This window comes from Panthera uncia (genome assembly GCF_023721935.1).
Source record: "Panthera uncia isolate 11264 chromosome C1 unlocalized genomic scaffold, Puncia_PCG_1.0 HiC_scaffold_3, whole genome shotgun sequence".
Lineage (NCBI taxonomy): Eukaryota > Metazoa > Chordata > Mammalia > Carnivora > Felidae > Panthera > Panthera uncia.
This window is the reverse complement of record NW_026057584.1, coordinates 61448845-61473247: the sequence shown is the minus strand read 5'-3', so window position 1 is coordinate 61473247 and position 24403 is coordinate 61448845. Positions and strand designations below refer to the sequence as shown.

General features: G+C 38.3%; 1 protein-coding gene across 1 annotated transcript in view; it reads left to right on the top strand.

Moving 5' to 3' along the window:
- Positions 1-11471, top strand: part of MYO3B (myosin IIIB) — a 407188-nt gene extending 395717 nt beyond the window's left edge. The window contains exons 33-35 of the mRNA XM_049616047.1: positions 6424-6530; positions 6905-6951; positions 7764-11471. Coding sequence (XP_049472004.1) covers positions 6424-6530; positions 6905-6951; positions 7764-7902 — 293 coding nt within the window. The 3' untranslated portion in view covers positions 7903-11471. The remainder of the gene's footprint in view (positions 1-6423; positions 6531-6904; positions 6952-7763) is intronic.
- Positions 11472-24403: the final 12932 nt, after the last annotated feature.

Below are 24403 nucleotides of genomic sequence, written 5' to 3'. Positions count from 1 at the left end.
TCATTTATTCATTCATTCATTTATTCATTCATTATTTGTTAAATGTATGCCAAGCCCTGAGCTATAAAATAGTTTTAGGGGAAGTTATTACTACTTCCCTAACGAGTAAGGAGAAAATTCCACACAGACAATTTATAACTCCACCATCTTCCACAGGCACTAATTTAACTCAGGGATATTTTCTTTGTAGCAATTCTGCAATTTTGAAGAAGATTGTTCATGACATAACATGGCAACTGGGAAAATTTGTAGCTTTCCTTTCATCTTAGAAAGGAAGATCTGAATTACATGCACCCCAGGAGAAAATCTCTCTTTCTGGTTGTGCGTATGTTTTACAAAAACCCACTGAATTCCTTAGTCCCTCCTGAAGTTAGACATGGTGAGGTGAAAACTTATAAGAATGTCTCAGTAAAAGAACAAGCATTGTAGTAAACGCCGTGGCCTAGGCTTTGGGATTTTGAATCAAAAGACCTGAGTTCTAGCCCTGGCTCTGAAGGGAGACCAGCAGAGGGGCCCAAGCTCCCTGGGTTCACACCCCTTAGATATATAAGGAAGGGGCTGAACCACAGAGATTTATCAGCCCCGTGTCGTGACTTAAATTTGAAAATCTGAGTTCCCAGGGCATAATATCTTCCCTCCTATTCCCTGTCAAGACTCTGAGCATCCCTGAAATAGCCTATGCCTCAGGGTATATCAGGAGCAAGTGGTTTACAACACATTGGGAAGATTCTTCCCTAGACTGCGTTTTTAAGGTAGTGCAGATTATCGCAGGCTTCCTGCCAATGTGGTTCTTATTGTTAAGGAAAGATTTAGTATGGTCTAGTATAGTGGCTCTCAACCCTGGCTGTACATTAGAACTATCCAAGATTTTTTTTTTAATATCCATGCCTAGGTCCTGATCTGGGCACCAGTATTTCTAAAAACTGAACCACTTGTGTAATGTAAAGAAAATGATCATTGGTGAGGACATTCGGAAACCTGAATTCTCAGTTGGACTTTGTCTCTAACTGCTATGTGATCTCTTAATCTCCTTATGCCTTTGTTATCTCTTTGGGGTTAGTTATCCTTCCCAAAATGAGATGAAATAAATAAAAAGCTACTTTGTAAAACAAGATTTGATACATAAAAATGAAATGGTAAGTGAAGAGGCACAGAGCCAGAAAAGCCAAGTCATCTCATTGGAAGCTGTTTCATTAAGTGTCACCGGGGTGCCATGCAGCATGGTCGGCTATCATTGAGGAGAAAGATAATCCAGCTGACAGCTAGGCTACTGTCACCTCCAGTTGCCCTGAGAACTTTGGTCACAGAAATGATGTACCTCCCTTTATGCAGAGTTGACAGAAGTCTGTAAATGAATTGCATAACTCTTAATTCTGTTTTGTGCCTCAGGGAAATATCTAGTAACCCCACATGGGATTTGCCATCTGTAAATCTAGAACGCTGAACACTATTTGCTTCAAGGAGATGTTTTACTTGGCAAATGACCCTAGGAAAGGCTCATCCACAAAATGGCAATCAGATAGATCGGCAGTCTTGCCACTCAGAACATATTCCTGCCTGCTGAGGGCCCACAGGAAGGGTGCATATGACCATGGTTCTCCTGGTGTGCTCTCTCTCTCTCCTCCCAGGAACCCTGCCCATTACCTGTCCATTCCATGGGGGCCCAGAGTTCATACTGTCCCACTAAGCAGGGAAATATTTGGGCTGTATACCCCATCCTGCCTTCACTGTGGTTGTCTTTCCCTCACTATGATCCTGCTAGGAAATGGATCAGAATGGCACATCTGTAATGGGTGATAAAAAGTGAAACCCTAAGTAGGGGACAGTGTAGAGAAGAGCATTTGTAGCCAAAATAGCTGTAACTCAGCAAGTCAATTAGAGCAGAGGAAATAGTTTCCTTCTTCATCTCTGAGACCCTAGGAGGGAACAAAACGCCTTGTTTGCGACTTGAAATTGTGCTTGTGAATTAGGGTTGCCAGATTTAACAACAACAAAAACTAGAGAACACCCAGCCAGATTTGAATTTCAAATGAATAACTGATCACTTTTTAATTTAATACAAGTGTGTCCTGAATATCACACAGGATTTTAGTAGATTAAAAAAAGTATTGGTTGTTTATCTGAAATTCAAATTTAATTGGGTGTTCTGTATTTGATCTGGCAACTCTAGCTTGGATATACCTGCATGTTCGATAAAAAGAACTGGAATATGAAATTTCCAAACCAGTTGTTTGAAGTTATGTAACGAAGCCATCAACTGAATTCAGCTGTTTGTCTCTCACCAAGGACTCAGCCAGTTGTGCAGCCGCAGAGTGTGGTGATTTGGGGTTAGAGAGAGAAGTATGCCTGTCCCAGCGCTCCTCACTGAGGTGTCATTTACATTTCTTCCATTTAATGACAGGTATATCTGCTGTTTATTACAAAGTTCTGTGTCAGCTCAGAAGAGAAAGGTGTGTTCAGGGTCTCAAATATGAAATCAAAAGGTGCAAGGGGAAAAGAAGGTACAGGGATTCTTGAAGGGGAAAGAGACCTATGTTAAATAGTACTCATGACGTGATATACTTTCGAAAAGCTTTATGGGGAGGTAGCCTCCAGAGGATTACAAACTGGAGAGTTTGGCTTGGTTTACAAATGCTTATGTGAAGTAAGAATAGGCCACTTTCAGAATACTAACATTGTCTTCAAATAACTCATATACTAATGTTTACCTTCAAACTTGAATTGCCTATTTTGTCTACATAAACTAATCAAATGAACTAGGTAATTGCCAGATTGTTTTATGTCTCCTGTAAGCAAACTGATTGGCTCAAAAGACAGGGGTTGTGGCTTCGACTCTGTCACTTCCAGATTTATCTTTCTTAGCTATAGTTTCTTTGTCTACTGAATCAAAGAATAATTTTGCTCTACATGCCTTATTGATTTTTTTAATTTTTAAAGGAAAAAAAAACTTCTCAATGTACATAAACATTTAGATTTCATCAATGTCCTATATGCTGTTTTATATTTGCTTCTTTTCCTGAATTTTGAATTTTCATCTATCAACAGCATACCTTAAATTTATCCTTGTTGTGCCTTCGTGGTATGACACCAACATTCATATCTCACAGTTAACTTCTCCTCAACTATTAAATATTTATCATCTTTCTAGCCTTTTTCCAATGCAAAAAAAAAAAAAATCTTACACCATTGTACAAATTGTCTTTTTTTCTTCTTCTGGTTGACGTCCTTGGGACATGTTTGTCGGCACAAGTTGCTTAGCTTTCACTATCTATCATCAAGTTGGACGTCAGGAGGGGTGGAGCCTATGGATTCATCTGTGTATGTGGGGCCACTCCCACACTGTCTTTTGATCTTTTATTTATCCTAATTAATAGAAAGGCAGTGGTAGTTGTTTTAGTTGAAGCTCTTTGTCCGGATGGCTAAACATTTTTCAGTATCTCATTTCATTGTATATTTCAACGTATATGATTTTTTCTCCATCTTTTTCTCACCTCAGCCTTTCCACATTATGGATAGTAGACTTTTGTGTGTATATATTTTTAAATTTGTTTTTATCTTTCTATTGCACTTCCTTTCATCTTAGTTTTGTTACTGTCTATCATATAGAATATTTTACTCTAATTGGACCCATCTTTGTCATTAATATTTTCTTCCACAGTTAAAATAGTCTATTTCATTTCCCTTTAAGGTTTTTATAGGAATATTTAAAATGTTTAACTCATCTGGAATTTATTGTGGCCTGTAAGAATCAAAAAGCATATTGAGAAAAGTAAAAGATTTAAAAAATTTTTAACACTAACTTGAGCCCAGCAGCACTAATTTATGACAAGTCTCTTAACCTCTTAAGACTCAATGCTGTCTACTAGACTGAAGGCAGGGACCTTGTCTTATTTTTCTTTGTTTTCCCCACAATATCCAGCAAAGTACCTTACATATAGGATAAACCTTATAAGGTCTATATTTAAGTTATACTTTTTGTATATTACTATCAAATTGTTCCAACAGCATTTATTTTTTTTTAACATTTTATTTATTTGCGAGAGAGAGAAACAAGAGTGTGAGGGGGGAAGGGTCAGAGAGAGAGGGAGACATAGAATCCAAAGCAGGCTCCAGGCTCTGAACTGTCAGCACAGAGCCTGATGCAGGGCTCAAACCTATGAGCTGTGAGGTCATGATCTGAGGAGCTGAAGTTGGAAGTTTAACCAACAGAGCCATCCAGGTGCCCCATTCAACAGCATTTATTAAATAATGATTCATTTCCCAAATATTTATTTGGTTTCTTATTATTGATCACATACCAGTGATACTCAAATTTGTTCCAATGGCAAAACTCTTGTAAGTTATGGCACTCTGTAAAACATTGTGAGACATGGAGATATTTAAGTTAAAATAATTAAAATTAAAATTTAATGCTAAATCCGACACCAGCTTATACTAGATTCTAGTATAGTATAGATACCATCAGACACCAACAGATTTTTTTTAATTTATGGGAGAAATGCTAAAATTGTGAAAATTATGCCCAATAACTTAATTCCTAAGTTCTAAAAATCAGGAAAAGAATACCCACCCATGGAATAGCAAATTCATGGAGAACAAAATTTGCGAACCACATCTTAAATTAAGTATCCCCAGTTGAGAATATAAATAAAAGTTTCTGATTAAATGTAAACACTATATGAAGTCCAGCTGAACTGGGCTGAACTCCAGCTGAACTCAGAAACTATTTAAGATCAGTCTTTCGAGTTTCCAAGGTTGGAATTCCCATAACGTTAAGAAGTCTGAGGGAGAATAGATGTCAGATCTCTAGTGCATGTTCACACCAGCAACTTTAACTCTATACACTTCTGTTCATTAATCTATAAATCAGAGGAGATGAGACAGGGCACCTGTGTCCTACCATATTACAGCATATGGACTTCACAAACCAAGCAGGCGGTAGGTATGTTGGAAGTATCAGAAAGAACCCATATCAATTCTGGATTCCTTATACTCTGAGGATGATGCCAGCCCAAGATACTGGAGTCCTGCCCTCTACACAGACTTCCTGAAGATGTGTACAGGGATATCTTTAATGGCTACTAGAACCTTCTGCAAGCAACATAGCACAATGGAGCTTACTTTTACTTAGATCTCAGCTTACAAAAAAAGTTTCTTGTTAAGAAGGACAGTATGCTATAGTTTTAAAAAGAATGCTTCCAGAACAGGAGGTAAGAGTCTAGGGTTAGGTCCTCACTCTCCCATTTCATCTGGGATGAGTCATTCAACACTCGTGGGCCTGTTTTCTTTTCCAAAAAAAAATAAAAAATAGGCATTTAGAATAGTTCCTAAATCCTTGTATGGTTCTAATAGTCTTGGCCAATATAGATAGGTTCCAGTTCAAGAACAGTAAAGGTGTGAAACTTCATACTTAGGAAACTGATAATTTGCTATTCATAATGGTCCTTGCTGAGTCATTCTTCACTTAGAAAATTCCCCCAGAGTTTCCCTAAATAGTAAGAACCTCCAGTGAAGTCAAACTATGATTCCAGGTACAAATCTACAACCCTGTTTTATGAATATGATACACACTCGGTCCAGGAAAGTGAGAACTCTTCTCTGGACTGTAACATTCATAAACAGTATTGTGTGGCAGCTCTGGTGTGTGTGTGTGTGTTGGCAAGAAGTTAAAACTGCTAAATCCTGATTCAGATATAGTGCCAAAAGGACAGCAGATTCCACAAAAATCATCTGCTTGGAAGGGAAATAAATCATGACTTCATTGGACACGTGGTTTCTTAAACTCCAGTTCACTCTTGGTCCAGGGTTCTGAAATCGGGGCTAACACAGAGAGGCTGCTCTGTGAAATCATGCAATTATCTTTTCCCCTTCTCCTTTACGCTATCTCCAGAGATTGCATGGATCAATGGTATTGTTCAAAGCATTTCAGTAAATACTAGCTCAAGCCATTTTCCCTCCGAAACGTATCCCACCAAAAGGTTTGCTTCTCATCTACCCAAGAGGGTGTGTGCTCCAGATGTCTTTGAACCCTCACTGTAAGATGTGGTGCAAACTATCCCGGATTGCCTTCATTGTCCTGAGTTATCCCATGAAGATAGGACTCTGTGCTCTACAAAGGCTGGCCACCAACCTCTACTTCACCAGCATGGACAAACCAATTTGCTTTCTGTCACTCTTGACTTCTGATTTAGATAAGAGAGATGAAGGCAAAGTTACAGACAGTGGCCCTTGTTTACACTTAGCAATTCCTATGTGTGTGTATGTGTTTTAGGATGACATTTCTGCCAATATTAGCAGAGCTCTAACATGCCCATTAAAATGAGACACAGTTTCCACTAAGTGCATTTATGTGAAGAGCGATTTTTACCTAATTTTCCCAATACCTTAGATGGTTTACAGTAAAGTTTTGCTGTCTTGTAGCAGTTTCAGAAAATGGTCTTGTACAGAAGCAGCGAACACCTCGCCGAAGATGTCAGCAGCCCAAAATGTTGAGTAGCCCTGAGGACACCATGTACTATAACCAGTTAAATGTGAGTTCAAAGTGGCCATAAAGCTGTTTCACTGGCTTTGTTTCCAGTTAATAATTCTGTTATTAATACCTGTTCCAGCCCCTCCAGCCCCACCCCCACTCTCTTATGCTCTCTTCTTGAACATGTGCTTAGGCTCTTTATCTGTTGCTTTCATGTCAGGATGTCTGCCTTCACGGTGAATAATTGATGTGGTTTATCAAAGACGAGCAAGATGCATGCTTCATCAGGCTCACTTGAGCCCTTTGATCAAAAAAATTATGCTGTGACTTCTGATATTATCAGCATCTGCTTGCATTCAACACAAAATCACTTTGAATTAAAAATTAACGACTTGCTGCTTTGCTTTGACTGTGTGTTCTTGGCCCTCTCCACAGGGAACTCTAGAATATCAAGGGAGCAAAAGGAAGCCAAGAAAACTTGGGTAAATATCTGTCTTCTTAGTTCTAAGCAACTGTAAACAGAAGGGGTCCTTTGTGATATTACAGAAAATGCAAAACTTTCCAGAAGAGCTTCTAAAAATATGCAAATGGGGATATCACCACTATTATTGACACTGGAAACTACTTTTCACAGTAGCAGCTATATAAAACTTGAGTCTATTCTGTCCAAAAAGGCTGAAATTGCCACCTAAAGGCAAATGTTATTTCTCATAATTATCCCAGGAAGTTGTAGTTTCCTCCTAATTGCAGTCATAGCAGATTGTATAAAACTCTCTCACAGATGAGAGCATTCCACACAGTGCAAACAGGCCACTTCCCACATCACCCTACCCCTGGGCCTTAAAGATACACAGAGGAAAATTTCCCCCTGTGGTTAGACACAGGACACTAAGGAGTTTGTGGCCCATTTGATTGTTAGTATCTTGACCGAGAATACAGTGACATAGCTAACTGGTACTAATTTGAGAACTGGAGGAGGGCAGGAGGGGAACTTTCTCATCTAGGAACCAAACAGGGACAGACAAGTAAATTCGGACAGAAAAGTTGTAATATGATCACAACCTCCAGACGCCACTAATTTCAGCCCTTTATCAGTCTGTGACCCAGAGGCAAAGGCTTTGTGGATCAGAGTCAGTTCCTGAGTTCTGGGTCACGCTGAGGTACCCTAAGTTGTCCTTCCCTTCCGGGGGTGGGACCCAGCCCTGTTCCCAGTACTCATGCAGCGTTAGCTGCCTGGGTGATGACTGCAGCATTTGTTTTCTCTTTTTCCTGAAAACTCTTTTCTTTGTTGCAGCCAAATCAAAGTGCTTGATGGGGAAGATGAGTATTATAAATCTTTGTCACCTGTGGACTCCGTTCCTGAGGAAGACAACCCAGCCTGCCCTTTCTTTTATTCCTCATCCTCAAAAGGAGCATCTTCTGCTCAGCACTGAGCTGTACTTCCTGCCCCCCCCCCCACAAGTCTGCGGAGGGTAAGAACAATCATGGTAGTTGACTGATTGTCATTTCATAAGAAAGCACTGCAACGGGTCAGCTTCTTTGGACACATGGTGCATGTCTGAGCCTTGCTGAACAATTTTCATATTCCCAACCATTTTCTCATACCTCCATTGCCCTCCCCACATCTGCAGTGCAGCCTGAGTGGGGCAATTTTTCGTAGCTGTGGGACACTGAGCACATCTTCACTATAGCAGTAACCATCGTTCATGGGAGTAACGAAGACCTCAACGTCTAGGGGGGTAACAGACAACCTTGCCATTAGCCAATCATGAATACTGACATTTATTTTTCCTGCTGTGTCCATCCATGCAAAATCTGCCGCTGTGAAAATCCAGGACTCTGTTTCTACCTCACCTCTCCCTGGCATCCACCTCCTTCCTGAGAGACCCTCCAGGCATCTCTTCAGAGTCAGGGTTCCACTGCAGAGTGCCCCCATCCTAAAGGAGTGCACTCAAGATCCCCTAGGTCAGGATAAATTTTTGTGTTTAGGGGGCAAGCCTAAGTCTTTCTATAAGGCAGATGGACCCCTCTCTTGCTAATTATTATGCTGATAAAGCTTTTGCTTCTTTACTCCCATCACCTTAGCAGTAAATAGAAAGGAGTTAGAGGGACAGAAAATTTGGACCTGCCATACATAGTCCACGTCCTGTGGTTTAGTAACTTCCCAGTCTCTGGTTGGCCGCCTCCACTAGGCTGTGAGTGATTATAGAGGAAGGATCTTGTCTTGTCTATTTTTGTGGGCACAGAGCCTAGGGTAGTGCCTGGCACAGAGTGGACATCCAGTAATGCACTTAAATGAATGGAGGGACTTCACTTAAGTTATACTAACGTATCTGACAAGAAAATTTCAATTCTGTTGTTACACATGATTAATCACTTTTCTTATACCATAAACTCTGATTTTTTTCACTCCAGTTTGGGCTAGTCCTATTATAATAATGTTATACCATATATTATAATACTCAATATGATTCAATACAGCAAACAGCTTTGGAGCAACTCCTCTATGCAAAACAATGTGTAAGATTGCTGTGTGAGGTAAAAAAAAAAAAAAAGAAAAGAAAAAAACCCTACAAGACCTTTTCTCTAGAACAGATGTTCTCAACATTTTTTTTTTACTTTAAAATACTTGGCAGATAGTACAATGGAAGTTCCCAGATTTTTAGAAAAATTAACTGGAGGAAATAGAGAAAAATCGTTTTCAGAGTGATAAAGGGGAGAATTTTAATACCCACGTTTTACAGAGATAAAATAATGAAAGGAGGCATTTAAAGATCTCAGAAATTTTTTTTACGAGGGAAAAAAATAGGAAAAGTTAAATAGTTAAACTTTACTTTTTTAAAAAAAAATGAGCCTTGATTTTTTTTCTCAGATGTTCACCCCAAAGAAATGTTTATAAGGTATGCAGACAGAGCAGAAGAAACACAAGTGAACTTTATTGTTTAAAAAATATCTAGAATATGGGGCTCCTGGGTGGCTGAGTCAGTTAAGCATCTGACTTTGGCTCAGGACATGATCTCGTGGTTTGTGAGTTCAAGCCCCACACTGGGCTCTGTGCTGACAGCTCAGAGCCTGGAGCCTGCTTCAGATTCTGTGTCTCCCTCTCTCTCTCTCTCTCTCTCTCTGCCCCTCCCCCACTTGCACACTCGTGCTCTCTCACTCTCTCTCTCAAAAATGAATAAACGTTAGGGGCGCCTGGGTGGCTCAGTCGGTTAAGCGTCTGACTTTGGCTCAGGTAATGATCTCGCAGTCCGTGAGTTCAAGCCCCACGTTGGGCTCTGTGCTGACAGCTCAGAGCCTGGAGCCTGCTTCGGATTCTGTGTCTCCCTCTCTCTCTGACCCTCCCCTGTTCATGCTCTGTCTCTCTGTCTCAAAAATAAATAAACATTAAAAAAAAAATTTAATAAAAAATTTTAAAAAATGAATAAACGTTAAAAAAATTTTAAATATCTAGAATATATAGATTTTAACATTATTCTAATATAAATATTTTTGTTTTGGAGTATAGTATAGGTACACAATATAGTGATTCAACACTTCTATGTATCGTGCAGTGCTTACCACTATAAACATAGTTACCACATATAAACATAAATTGACTAAATTTACTGTATTTAAGTTTTCATCTCTGGTGATTTGTTATTTAAAACTGGAAGTCTGTTATCTCTCAATCCCCTTCACCTATTTCTCCCACCTCCCCACCCCACTCCCCTCTGGCAGCTACCAGTTTTTTTTTTTCCTATATCAATGAGTCTGTTTCTGGGTTTTATTTGTATGTTTATTTGTTCATTTGTTCATCTGTTTTGCTTCTTAGATTCCCCATGTAAGTGAAATCACACAGTATCTCTTTCTCTGACTTACTTCACATAGCATAATACCCCTCCAGGTCTATCCATGTTGTCACAAATAACAAGATCTCATCCCTTGTTATGGCTGAGTAATAGTCCGTTGCATATATATACTACTTCTTTATCCATCTGTCTATCAACGACCGCTTAGGTTGCTTTCATATCTTAGCGATTGTAAATAATGCTGCAATAAACATAGGGGTGCCTAGATCTTTTGAATGAGTGTTTTCATTTTATTTGGGTAAATACCCAGTAGTGGAATTCCTGGATCATACGGTATTTTCTATTTTTAATTTTAAGGAACCTCCATACTTTTTCCCACAGCATTTGCACCAGTTTATATTCCCAGCAACAGCACACGAGGATCCCCTTTGCTCCTCATCCTTGCCAACACTTGCTGTTTCTTTTTTTTTTTAATATTTATTTATTTTGAGAGAGAGAATGAGCTTGTGCCTGTGAACAGGGGAGGGGCAGAGAGAGAGGGAGAGAGAGAGAATCCCAAGCAGGATCCATGCTGTCAGCACAGCCTGACTCTGGGCTCCATCTCCCTAAACATGAGATCATGACCTGAGCCGAAATGAAAAGTTGGACACTCAACCAACTGAGCCACCCAGGCACCAACACTTGCTATTTCTTGTCACATCATTCTGACTGGTGTGAGGTCATATATTCTATTTTGGAAATTTTACCTTTATCATTGACTTATCTACTTTTGATTTGATACTTTAGCTATTTTTGTTGAGTAGAAATATTTCTAACTTCCTATTTCTCTGTGTACAATGTAATTGTGTACCTGCCTTGTTTCTAATTAAATATTTCTAAAAATAAGTTTAAAGGAAACATAAATAATTATAAAATTATGATTTTGAAGCTCTACAATAATTAGTCATTGCCAAGCTATAACTCCTAACATTACTTTAGAAATAGGGTTCACAGGGGGTGCCTGGGTGGCTCAGTCGGTTGAGCGTCCGACTTCAGCTCAGGTCACGATCTCACGTTGGAGTTCGAGCCCCGCATCGGGCTCTGGGCTGATGGCTCAGGGCCTGGAGCCTGCTTCCGATTCTGTGTCTCCCTCTCTCTCTGCCCTTCCCCCATTCATGCTCTGTCTCTCTCTGTCTCAAAAATAAACGTTAAAAAAAAAATTTTTTTTTTAAATAAAAAAAATAAAAGAAATAGGATAGGGTTCACAGGGCTCCTGGGTGACTCAGTCAGTTAAGCATCCAGCTCTTGATTCTCTTGGGATTCTCTCTCTCCCTCTCTCTCTCTCTCTCAAAATAAATAAACAAAAGAAACAAACAAACAAACAAGAAAACCAACTACACCATCTACAGATTGTTGATGTTATTCTTGGACTAGTCATAATGCCACAAACTCAAGAAGCAATTCTTAAATCAAGTATATGAGAAAGATTCAACCTGGAATCTCATAAAAGTCTTATGAGATTTTTCAAGGTAATATACACATGACAAAACAAAACAAAAATCACATAGTCCAGAGGGTTGATAATGGAAAACATTATCTCCCTGTCCCTACCTTAGTCCCTCCCCGCAGAATCAACCATTTTTTACTACTTCTAATTCTTCTAATGGTTTCCATCGTATCTATGGATAATTTACTTCTATCTTCTTTGGTTTATCATTATTGATAACATTTACTCTCCCCTTCTATGAAAGATGTGCATTTATTTCAGTTTTATCTCCTTTCTCTCTTACTTCTTCCAGTGATTATAATTGTATATTTAAATTTTTGTTGATTACCTTTTAAACTTTATACAATTAAACATCTATTTTTATGTGTCATTGACTTTTGATAGTATCTCTGCGAGGATACCTGACGTGAAGAAAACCAACAGGCTGAAGGATATTGTCAAGACAAACAAAATAACTGACCCTGGACAAAATAGAAATCATTCTGGGAATAGAACAGTTTCGCTTAACTGCACCTTTGGTGTTCATGCTCTGAGCTGCTGTTTTTACATTTTGGTTCATCTGAAGATATGCCTCCGTCCACTTCCTTTAGCTTTCTTTATGTTTAAATGTCATACAAATACAGAAAAGGGCACAAATCAGAAGACTCAATTCAGTCAGTTATCAGAAAGTGAGCATCTGTATAAACATCTGTGCATGCAGTGGACCATTGTCAGCACACTAGAAGTGTCCCTCTTGTCCCTTCCCAATCACCACCTTCCCAAAGACAAGCACTCTCATGACTCTGCTGGTAAATACCTCCTTGATTTTCTTTATAATTTTACCACTCATGTGCATTCCTAAACACTACAGTTAAATTTTGCCTCTTAGAGTTAGGTTTTGGGAACTTATGTAGGTAGAATCATGTAGTAGGTAATCTTTTGGGTCTTGTTTCTTTTATTTAGTGTTATATTTGTGAGACTTATCTATGTTGTGTAATAGAAATGTAGTTCATTCCTTTTCATGACTATGTAGCATTCCAGTTTGTGAATATGGCATAACTGACTTAGGCATTCTGCTTTTGATAGACAAATATGAATTCTTTCCAATTTGGGGCTATTTTGGACATTGCCACTGTGAACATTGTTCCAGGTCTCTTAGTGTATATTTGCATGCATTTCTGTGGGCTATGCACCTAGGTTTATGATTGCAGAGTTCTAAAGTACATATAACTGCACTTCAGTAGGTAATACCAAACTGTTTTCCTAAGTGATTTTACCAATTTACAGTCATACCTGTGACATAAGAGAACTTCCAGTTCTTGCTATTATCGGCCTTCTTTATATAGGCACTCTAATGGGTATATATTAGAATCTCACTTTGATTTATACCTTACATATCTCTAATTGATAAGGATAACTGAGCACATTTTTATGTGTTTAGTGCCCATTTTAAATACCTTCTCTTGTGATACACCCATTTTTAATTGGGTTAACTATATTTTTTCTTTTTATTTGGAGAAATGTATTACATATAGTTAATTATATGTGTCACAAGTATTTTCTCCACTAGATGCCTTGTCTTTGCATTCCCTTAAAATATCTTTTGATGAAAAATGTCTGTAATTTTAACATAGTACAACTTATCAATCTTTTCCTTGATTAGTACTTTTTAAAAGTATACTAAGAAATCTTGTCCCGGGGTGCCTGGGTGGCACAGTCGGTTAAGCCTCCGACTTCAGCCAGGTCACGATCTCGCGGTCCGTGAGTTCAAGCCCCGCGTCGGGCTCTGGGCTGATGGCTCGGAGCCTGGAGCCTGTTTCCGATTCTGTGTCTCCCTCTCTCTCTCTGCCCCTCCCCCGTTCATGCTCTGTCTCTCTCTGTCCCAAAAATAAATAAAAAACGTTGGAAAAAAAAAAAAAATTAAAAAAAAAAAAAAAAAAAAAAGAAATCTTGTCCGGCCCCAAAGTCATAGATATTTACCTTTAGGATCTTCTGGAGGCATTATTTCTTGCCTTTCATGTTTAGATCTTCTACCCAGCCAGAAGTGATTTTGTGTGAATGGTGTGCAGTAAGGGCCAATTTTCATGTTTTCTCATAATGGAGATTCAACCATTGTAGCCCCATTTAATGAAAAGGCCATCTTTTGCCTACTGCTCTAAAATACTACCATTTACATAAATCAGGTAATAATGGATCTATTTCCAGATTCTCTGTTCTGTTGATCAGATATCCTTGTCTTAAATCCTGTACCTTTATAATAAGCTTTGGTATATGACAAAGCAAGTCTTCCAACATGGTTTTTCTTCTCCAAGAGACCCTTGATTAGTCTGGGCTCTTTGCATATTATAGATTCAAATAGTCAACTTATGGGGGGGGAAACTGTTCATATTTCTTTGGAATCATCTTGAGTCTATAAGTCAATTTGGAAGGAATGGTCATGCCTATAATATTGAGTTTTCCAAACTATAAGCATGATATATCCTTCTGTTTATTTAGTTATTCCTTCTCTTCTCTCAATAATGATTTATGATTTTATGTGAGAAATCTTACACATAGTTTATTAGTTTTATCCCTATATACCATATATAATTTGATATTATTTAACACTTTTTAATTTTTATGTATTAACTATTTGTTGCCTGTTCTAGACTAAATTTTTATGTCCCCCCCCCCCCCAAATTCATGTTTAAATCTAATTCCCAACATGATAGTATTTGGTGGTGGGACCTTGGGGAGTGACTAAGTCATGTGAGTAGAGTCCTTATGAATGGGATCAGTGCCCTTTTAAAGAGACCCCAGAGACCTTGCTTTGCCTCTTCTACCACATGAGGACACAGTGAAAAAATGGCTGTCTGTTAACCAGCAAGTAGGTCCTCACCAGACACCAAATCTACTGGCACCTTGATATTGGACTTCCCATACCTCCAGAATTATGAGAGAGAAATTTATGTTGTTTAAGTCACATCTGTGGAATTCTGTTATAGAAGCCTGAACAGACTAAGATATTGCCATTATATGAAAATGCAGTTGATATTTTGTATTTGAGATGCATCAACTTTGCTATGTCATTAATTCCAATAATCTATCTGTAAATATTTTTGGATTTTCTGCATACACAATTATATCCCCTGTAAACTACTATAGACATGTTCTTCCTTTTTCATACTTCATACTTGTTTTTATACTTTGTTTTTTTCTTGATTTACTGTCTGTTTTATAATGCTTTTGCTGCATTATAAACCACCCCAAATTAAGCACATATTTCTTACAAGTCTGTGGGTTGGCTGAGTATTTATGCTGGTTCGAATTAGTCTTGCCAGTACTCATTTGTGCATCTGCACTTAGCTGCAGGTCAGCTAACCACTTATGTTCATGTTGACTGGGTTTCTCACATATCTAGGGCCACAGCAAGGACAGCTAGGCCAACTTAGTTCTACTCAACATGGTCTCATCCTCTAATTTGTTATTATCCCCAATGGCAGTGCCAAAGTCTCTGAAAAAGATGGCTGGGTGAGGGGGGGGGGCGCACTCTTGAGGCCCAGAACTGGCACATTGTCAATTTCACCATATTCTTTTAACCAAAACAAAATGCAGGACCAACCCACATTCAAGAGGGGCTTCAGAGTCCCATTACATTGCAAAGGATTACATACAAGGAGCAATAAAGAATTCGTGTCATTTTTGTTTTAATCGAAATGCCACACTGACCTGGCTGGGATTTCCAGTACAAGGTTGTTTAGGATGGCTAATAGTATGCACTCTTGTCTTTTTTTATAGTCTCAGGAAAGCTTTCAGTGTTTGATCATTAATTATAATATTTGCTGTTCCTTTCTGTTCTCTAGAGGGTTTTTTCCCTTACAAGTGGATGTTTTTATCACATGCTTATGTTTTATACATGTAAATAATTCTATTTCACTCCTTTATTTTGTCAGTGTAGTGAGTTATGCTGGTTTTCTAACATGAAACCAGCTTTGCATCCTTTCAGTACATACAACTCTATCATGTTGTATTGTCCTTTTACATTTTGCTGCATTTGATTTATTATTTTTTAAAAAATTTATATCTGTGCCCATAATGAAATTAACATATACATTCTTAATTCTCATAATATCCCTACTTGCTTTTTTACGGAAGAGTTTGTGTAAGAATGACATTAGTTCTTTCTCAAAATAGTTTTAATTCACTACAGGAGCTCTTTGTGTCTGCAGTTTTTATGAGGGAAAGTTTTAATTATGGATTAAATTTCTTTAATAATTTATGACTACTCATATCTTCTGTTTCTTCCTGTGTCAGTTTTGTTAGGTTTTAGTTTTCTAGAAGTTTGTCTCTTTTTTCTGCATTTTCAAGTTTGGTTAGAATTGCTCAACATATCTCTTAAGATATTTTTAGTATTGTAGAATCTGTCATAAGATCTCCTTTTTCATTTGCAATAGTGATAATTTGTGTTTTCTTTTTTCTTGACTATTCTTGCCAGGTCTGTCAATTAGTGTTTTAAAGGAAACAACCTTTGATTTTGTTCATTTTTTTCATTATCTATTTGTTTCCCACTTTACTAACTTCTGCTCTTAGGTATATTATGTTTTTTCTTTGATAAAATTGGCTGTTATTTTTTCTAATCTCTTGGGATTTTAAGCCTTGTTTTCTAATATATTTATTTAAGCTATAATTTTCCCTCTAAGTATGGAATTAGTAGCAAATGAAAGTGTTTTTACTATTATGCAGTTATGGTTTCTTTTTTGCTCATGAGATTTTCAGAAGTTTATTAATTTCTCAACATACAAAGATTATCTCCTATATTTTTGTTGTTGAGTTCTACCTTAATTGTTCTTATGGCCAGAGAACAAATTCAGTATCATTTCAATGACTTTGATATTTATTGATACTTTATAACTCAGCATATGATTTCCATAATAAAACTTTATTAATAAATATTCCATATTTACTTAGAAATAAGGTATATTCTGCAGTCTTCTATATATGCACAATAGGTCCAGTTTATTAATAGTCCTCTTTTCCATGCTTACTGAATTTTTTTACTGCTGTTTCTATCAGGTAAGAGAACTATGTTAAAAATCTCCCACTATGATTGTGTACTTATCCATTTCTCCTTTTAGTTTTGGCAATTGTTTTCTCTATGTATATTAAGCCTATATCATTAGGTACATATACACACTTTTACCATTTTTTGGCTACCCAAGAAATTACAATATGCCTTCCTTGACTTAACCAAAATCTAATATTACTTAATACTCTTACCCTATTCTTGAACAATTCAAGAATTCAAGGACCTTACAACGCTAATATTTCTATGTATATTATATATTCCTCCTTGATTATATTGCTTCTATTGTGGTATATTTCTAACTAGGCCAACATGGGGACTTGAACTCATGACTCCAAGATCAAGAGTCACATGCTCTACCGAATAAGCCAACCAGGTGCCCTATTGTGGTATATTTTAATTTCATATATATTTTAAATCCCATGATACATTATTATTGTTCTCATAGCTCTTCGTTTCTTCCCACATCTCAGACCTTTATTCTGAGATCCATTTCCTTCTGCCTAAAGGGCACTTAGTATGTCCTTACTATGAGTTTGCTACTATAAGTTTTTGTTTAACTAAAAATGTCTATATTGCATCTTAATTTTTGAAGGATATTTCTGATGAGTGCAGAATTCTATATTGGCAGTTATTTTTTCTTAGAACTCTAAAGATAGCACTTCATTATCTTCTGGTTCTCATTGTATCTGTTGAAAAGACAACTGTAATTCAAATTGTTCTTCCTATGAAGGTAATTTGCCTTCTTCCCTTATTACTTTTAAGGGTTTCTCTTTATTTGGTTTCTAGCAGTTTTAACTTATGTGGTTCTCATTTATGTTTTCTTATTCTCTTGGTTATTATTTATTGCATATTGGAAATTATACTTGTGACATTGCTTGTAAAGATAATTTGAGACCCAGAATAATATTCCCTTCTTCCATAAAACAGTAGCATTTTCTGTGGGCACAAATAAATCAGGACCACTTTAATCCAACTCTAGAGCCTATGATGGTTGGAAACTGACCTGAAATCCTTGTTAGAACAGTAGACATCTGGTTTATTATCTCCTAAAGTGGAGCTCTTTACCATCCCAAGTCAGGGTGTGTGTGGGGGAAGGTGGGGGGGGGGGGCGGCAGGGAAGATAGGTGTTTAAGTCTCCAACTTTTGTCCCCTTCGTTGCTCTTCACTGTTTAGCCTCACAGCCTCTTAGTTGCCTTTTTCTGAAATTGGCAAATTCCTTCCAGAAGAAAAGTTGCCCCCAATGCCAAGTTCTTCTCTCAGAATTTCTGTTTTCTTCTAGACCTTGGTTCATTATTTTTTCATTCTCTTGCTAGCTTTCCAGTGCCTTCAGTTAGGTATTTTTAAATTTTGTCCTAATTTACTATCTGGCTCAAGGAGAGAACAGTTTGAACTACCTAGGCCTTTATTACTGGAAGCAAGGTGACTTCTATCCATTTTTCATCTTCCAGAAATATATTAAAATCTCTCTTCCTTTGATGATTCACTCTTCTATTCTTATCATTATCTTGAGTTTATTCTTCTTAGTTCTAATTTACTGCTGTTTAAATAAGATTTCAAGAGGGGCTCCTGGGTGGCTCAGTCAGTTGAACATATGACTCTTTGTTTCAGCTGAGATCATGATCTTGCAGTTTGTGGGATTGAGCCCCATGTCAGGCTCTGTGCTGACAGTGCAGGGCCTGCTTGGGATTCTCTCTAAATTAATTAATTAATTAACAAACTTTAAAAATAAATAAGTAAATGAGATCTCAGGAAACAGGAGATACAAATGTGTGCGTGCTGTATCTGCCATGCTGTAACCTATCCTGCTTAAAATCATTAAGTAAATAATTTACAAATATTAATATTTGAATTATTTTTCTTATAACAACTTTACTGAGATATAATTCACATACAATACAATTCACCATTTCCAAGTATACAACTCTGTATATTTGAACTATGATTAATAATAAATTATTTGTTTCACACAATTAATCTCCAGATATTACTGTCTTAAGACATTATTGAGCTAATGTAGGAGTTTACAATGGAGAAAGAGAGCTGTGACATATACATAGATATTTATAGTAGGAAATGGCAGAGTAAGTAAGAGCAGAGAGGGAGCATAGAGAAATGAAGAAATCAGCATTTAACCTGAATCTTGAATGGCGGCTTGAGCAGAGATGGACAGAGGTAGAACGAGCTGCCATCCCATAAAGTAAAACACAAGGGCAGCTGCTAGTCTTGGTGTGAATTAGAAGGGGAAAAAAAGTCCCTCCCACCCCCATTCTAAGCACCCTTGTACACCTACAGCAACCAAGTGTAATGAAAGAGCCCAGTCAGACTGAAGCATCCGGAAAAATTCAGGTCCTGTTCTTGTTTGACTGGAGCATAGTAAGTAAATAAAAGGTACCACTGGAGAAGTTGATTGTGGAGGACTTTGAATACTGTGCTATGGAGTTTGTACTCTATTTACTGGGCAACCAGAAACCACTGGGGATTGTGTTCAGAGGAATGCCATGAACAGAGCTGGAATTTGCAGAGCTTGTTGGCAGTAGTGCAAAGGGAGAAGTGAGAGGCAAGGAAATCAGTCGGAAGGCTTATGTGGCAGTTCAGCAAAAGGTATTAAAGACCTAAGCTAGAATGATGGAAGGAGAATAAAAGTGGTGTGAAATTAACACATCCGGTAAAAATGTCCTTTGCAGATTGGGTAGTAAGGGCTGGGGAAGCAATGGGTGGAGGAAGGATAAACTAAAGATGATCCCATACAAAAGAAATGAGTTGAAATCTGGAATTTATCTGCAGTTTATCAGCTGGGTGACTGAGACAGTCACTTTAGTTTCCTGTGGCAGCTGGCTAATTTCCCAGAAATTCAGTGGTTAAAGGAAGGAAAGAGGAGGAAATATAATTCAAGGGGGTTGCAGGATTGGCCAGATTTGTAGGCTGGAAACAGGCTGAAGAGAAGGATTAGGATTAAGGTTTACACTGTGGATGGGAGAAAGTGATTTTTTTATGTTAATGAAGTCAATGAGATTCAAAGTTATATAAAAATCAGTATAGTAACTAGACCTCAGACACTTGTTAATCATTAAAACAGGGTTTTTTTTATTATTTATTTTTTTGAGGGACAGAGAGAGAGCACAAGCAGGGGAGGGGCAGAGAGAGGAGGGAGACACAAAATCCAAAGTAGGCTCCAGGCTCTGAGCTGTCAGCACAGAGCCTGACACAAACATGAGATCATGACCTGAACCAAAGTCAGACACTTAACCGACTAAGCCACCCAGATGCCCCTAAAACAGTTTTTAAAAGATGTTTTGCTCAAATCTGTGTTTATTGGTTTTCCACACTGCCAGTGTTGATTTGTGAGATTTCATAAGGTATAAGGTATTTATTGCCAGTTCCCTGATCACAGTTAAAATAACCTTCAAGAGAAAGGGATCGTTATGTCATATATACTATTTTACAGATATTTCAAAGTTCAGAGACTATCTCTAAAATAAATTTTTGGAGATTCCTTTTTTTAAAGTTACCTATGGTATTTCTTCTCTATGTAGCTATTATTGAATTACATTAGTCTTCATCCTAAGTCAAATTTGTATGAAGTAGAAATTTTGGAGAGATGTCGAGATATCTCCTCTCAAATATTTTATTTGTATCCATGACTCACTCACAATACCGCATCCAGTCACACCGAGTGGTTTGAATCATGGGCTGGTTATTGATCGGGTTACTTGGTTAAATGACTAACCTGGTCATCAGTTCAGACTATGTCTATGTGTAAACACCAGTTTGGCAGTTTAACGGAAGTACCCAGACAAATCATGTTTTCAGTATACTCAAGATACAAGGAAGAGAAGGAGTTTGTGCGTTGACACATGACATACGTGAACCAGTGACAACCTACGAATAAAATGAGGAGTTGGGGAGGGTCTATGCTTATTTAGTTAGTTGGGTACCCACTTACATGACCTCTGGTATTTACTGTTCTCCAAACCAGCCCCTTGGTCAGTGACAGTAAAGAATGCTAGCCTTTGAGCCACACAGAATGTTTTCTTCATTCACACTCACTTGTGGTTTTACTGGGCCATGTATCATTCAAAACAAAAGGAGAGGGGAAAAAAATCAAGCAAACAACGCAAGTCTTATTGCCACTCACATTACGATGTTAAAATCAAAGAAAATATTTCTGCCAATTAACCATCCCCTTGATAACTTTGGATGGTTGGCTGTTACTTGCCAGATCGATCTGGGGACGTAAAAATGACGTGTCACTGCTCTGTACACCTGAAGGTTCTATTTTAGAACAATAAGAAGACTTAGAAAATACCAGGCCAACCCCACTCTTTTTACAGATGATGGAGCAGACAACCAGTGACTTATCCAGGGGTCACACTGTGAGTCAATAACAGAGTAAAAACAGAGTAAAATCTAGGTTAATTTATTCTACATTCTGGATTCTCTGTACTGGACTATCAGGCTTCCCATAATGTCCTATGATCTAGGACCAGCTTCACTTATACACAGGTTAAGTGGTTCTAAGCAGACAACTTGCTTAGAAAGAAGTGTTCTACTTTCCAAAAATATTTCCCTAATTCTCCCGACATGTAAGATATTGCTACCAGGCCTAGTGCCTTCCAAGAACTCTACGGATGTTTACAGAGATAATCCGAAACCATTATTGAAATAAAAATATTTAATACATTTATTTGATGCAACTTCACTAGCATTCTCCCATGTGGTCTTCACACCAGCTATGCTAAGTAGGTAAAAAGCATAAATGGGAAGTTCAGAAAGGTCACTTTATCTGGCTGCCGTCAGAGAGCTAGTAGGGAGGAGCAATATGCAAATCCAGCTGTGGCGGAGTCCAGCAGGCTCTTTCCAGGAGTCAAACAGTCCTTTAAGGAATGCTGATGGTTAACTGACAGTCTGTCCGGGGTCAGAGTAACCAAACTGCAGTTTAATATAGAATATGCTGATGCCTTCATTGAATTTTTATTGGAGAATAACATAACTGACATGCACTGAGTGGTTATTATATGCCAAGCCCTGTACTTGACCCCTCTTGCTCCATTTAACCTTCACACTAACCTATCAGATATATATTATCATCATTATACCATTTTCACAGGAAAGTGAGGTGTGTAAAGTTTCAGTGACGTGCCCAAGACCCTGCAGTTTGGTGGCACCAGCACGTGAGCCCAGGCAGTTTGGCTCCAGAGTGTCCTTTAATCCCTGTTCCATGCTGCCATGTAACACCTGCAACCTCAGTACGAGGCCCGCAGAGAGGGTCAAGTGGTGACTCTGTCAAGAAAGTTGAATAGAAGGGCACCTGGGTGGCTCAGCTGGTTAAGCGTCTGACTCTTGATTTCAGATCAGGTCATGATCTCACAGTTTGGTTCGTGAGTCTGAGCCCCATGTCAGGCTCCGTGCTGACAATGCAGAGTCTGCTTGGAAATCTCTCTCTCCCCTCCCTCTCTCTGCCCTTCCCCACTTGCTTGCATGCTCTCTCAAAAATAAATACATAAACTTAAAAAAAAATCGTTAGAAAAGAAAGTTGAATAGATTACCAAAGACTCGATTGAAGCCAAGTTGAGAAGAAACTTGAAGCTTTCAGACAACGATTGGTTTTTATAGGAAGTTAGCAGAGGTCTTGAGGCACTGTGGAATAGCCTTGATGGGGATTTGCAGAGATATTCCTGATATCTTGGTGAAAGTTAACAAGGCAACGGGAAAAATGGTGGTGAGCTTTCTATTTGGAGACCAACCTGAGCCATCTTTCATCCTAAAGAAGGCAAAAAAATATTGTCACAATTTACACTTTTTTTTGTAATTGGTTTCTCAAATGAGCTAACTTCTGAGAGCTGGTCCTGAAACAGTGAACCAGGAAAAATAAGTTTGTTGGAGACTGAGAGGCAATAAAAAATCTGGGGCATGTTGTGCAAAGGCAGCTATCGGCACACAGCACCAAGAGTGCCCATGGGCAAAGGGAAGCTGAGAGGGTAAAGGGAAATAGGAAAACTCTGCTGACTCTCAATTCTGGCTGTGGTTCTGACTCTAAATAAAGTCTTATTGGAGCACAGACACAGCCATTCGTTTACATATAGTCCATGGCTGCTCCCACACCACAATGGCAGGCCTGCAAAGCCTAAACTATTTACCACCTTACCCTTTACAGAAGTTTGCCAACCCCTGCTCTAGACCTGTTACCCAAAGAACTGGAGGGAAAACTTTTTTTGCCACTTTCCAGCCATTCTTGGGGGACACCAAATAGGTTTGGCCTCATGAAAACTTGGACAAGAAGCCCAGCAATATGGTTCTATTGCCTTTTTCTTTTTTAGGTTGCATGATTATACTATACTATATAAATGGAACTATAGAATATAAGCCCATGATGTAATCCTATCTGATGAAACTGTGGGAAGAAGGAAGGCAGCATGGAGTACTTAACAGATCACCAAGAACTCTTCAAAAAAGAAAGGAGAAAGCATGGTTGAAGGGGCTGGAAAGAGAAAAAGCAGAGAGAATCCTCTCAAAGCTGTAGTTTCCTCACCTATCAAGTGAGGGCATTGGGCTTCTCCATGGGGCCTCTGAGGACCCTCAATCATTAGCTTCCTTGGCTTTTCCTGAACCATCACAAAATCCCAAGACTTTATGCCCTGAAATCTAGCATCCTGCATTAACTCCCATTCAGTATGCCAGGTCTCTCCAGTCACTCATTACCATTCTAACATTTTTAGTTTCTATATGTGTAATATGAGTGATTTAACAACTTTTAATTATTAGCAAGTCTGTATCTTTTCACCAATATTTATATGTAAGCTTAATATAACAAGAAACTAGTGTTTTCTGAGCACCGAAAGATCCCAAAGTTCTATAAAACCTCATCAGTATATTCTTTTATTTTTAATTTTTTTAATGTTGATTTATTTTTGAGAGAGAGAGCCAGAGCATGAGTGGGGGAGGGGCTGAGAGGGAGACAGAGACACAGAATCCAAAGCAGGCTCCAGGCTCGGAGCTGTCAGCACAGAACCCGACATGGGGCTCAGCTCACAGGGCTCGAACCCACGAGCTATAAGATCGTGACCTGAGCCAAAATCGGACACTTAACCAACTGAGCCACCCCGGTGCCCCTAGCAGTGTATTCTTAACAACTAACTGCAGGCTAACCCATCCATTTTGGGTCAGGAGTGGCTAATAATTGTACATGCAACTGTGTAGCTATAGGTTCTTGACAATCATAGCAAATAATCATATGACCAAATAGCAGCTCAACTGAGATTTAAAAGTTGCCATGGCTCTCTGAAGAGATGTAATAGAAATTAACTGTGTATCTCTTATGTCTATATCATAGAGCTAAGAAATAGGGCTTGAGTTTATTTTTAAAATATATTCATGTATTCAGCAAATATCTATTAAATGACTACTCTGTGCCAGGAATTAAATTCACACCCCCAACTATGCAACTGTACTATACATGAAACCCTTACATTATTTTGCATTTCTTTTATTTCCACGTTCCTGTTAAAAATAAGCCACACTGAGCAAGTTCTGTGATTTTTCTGCTCAATGCAGAGCTGTCCACTTGAGATCTTCACACAAAGATCACAGAGGGGAAAATCCCTTCCTGCAAGGAC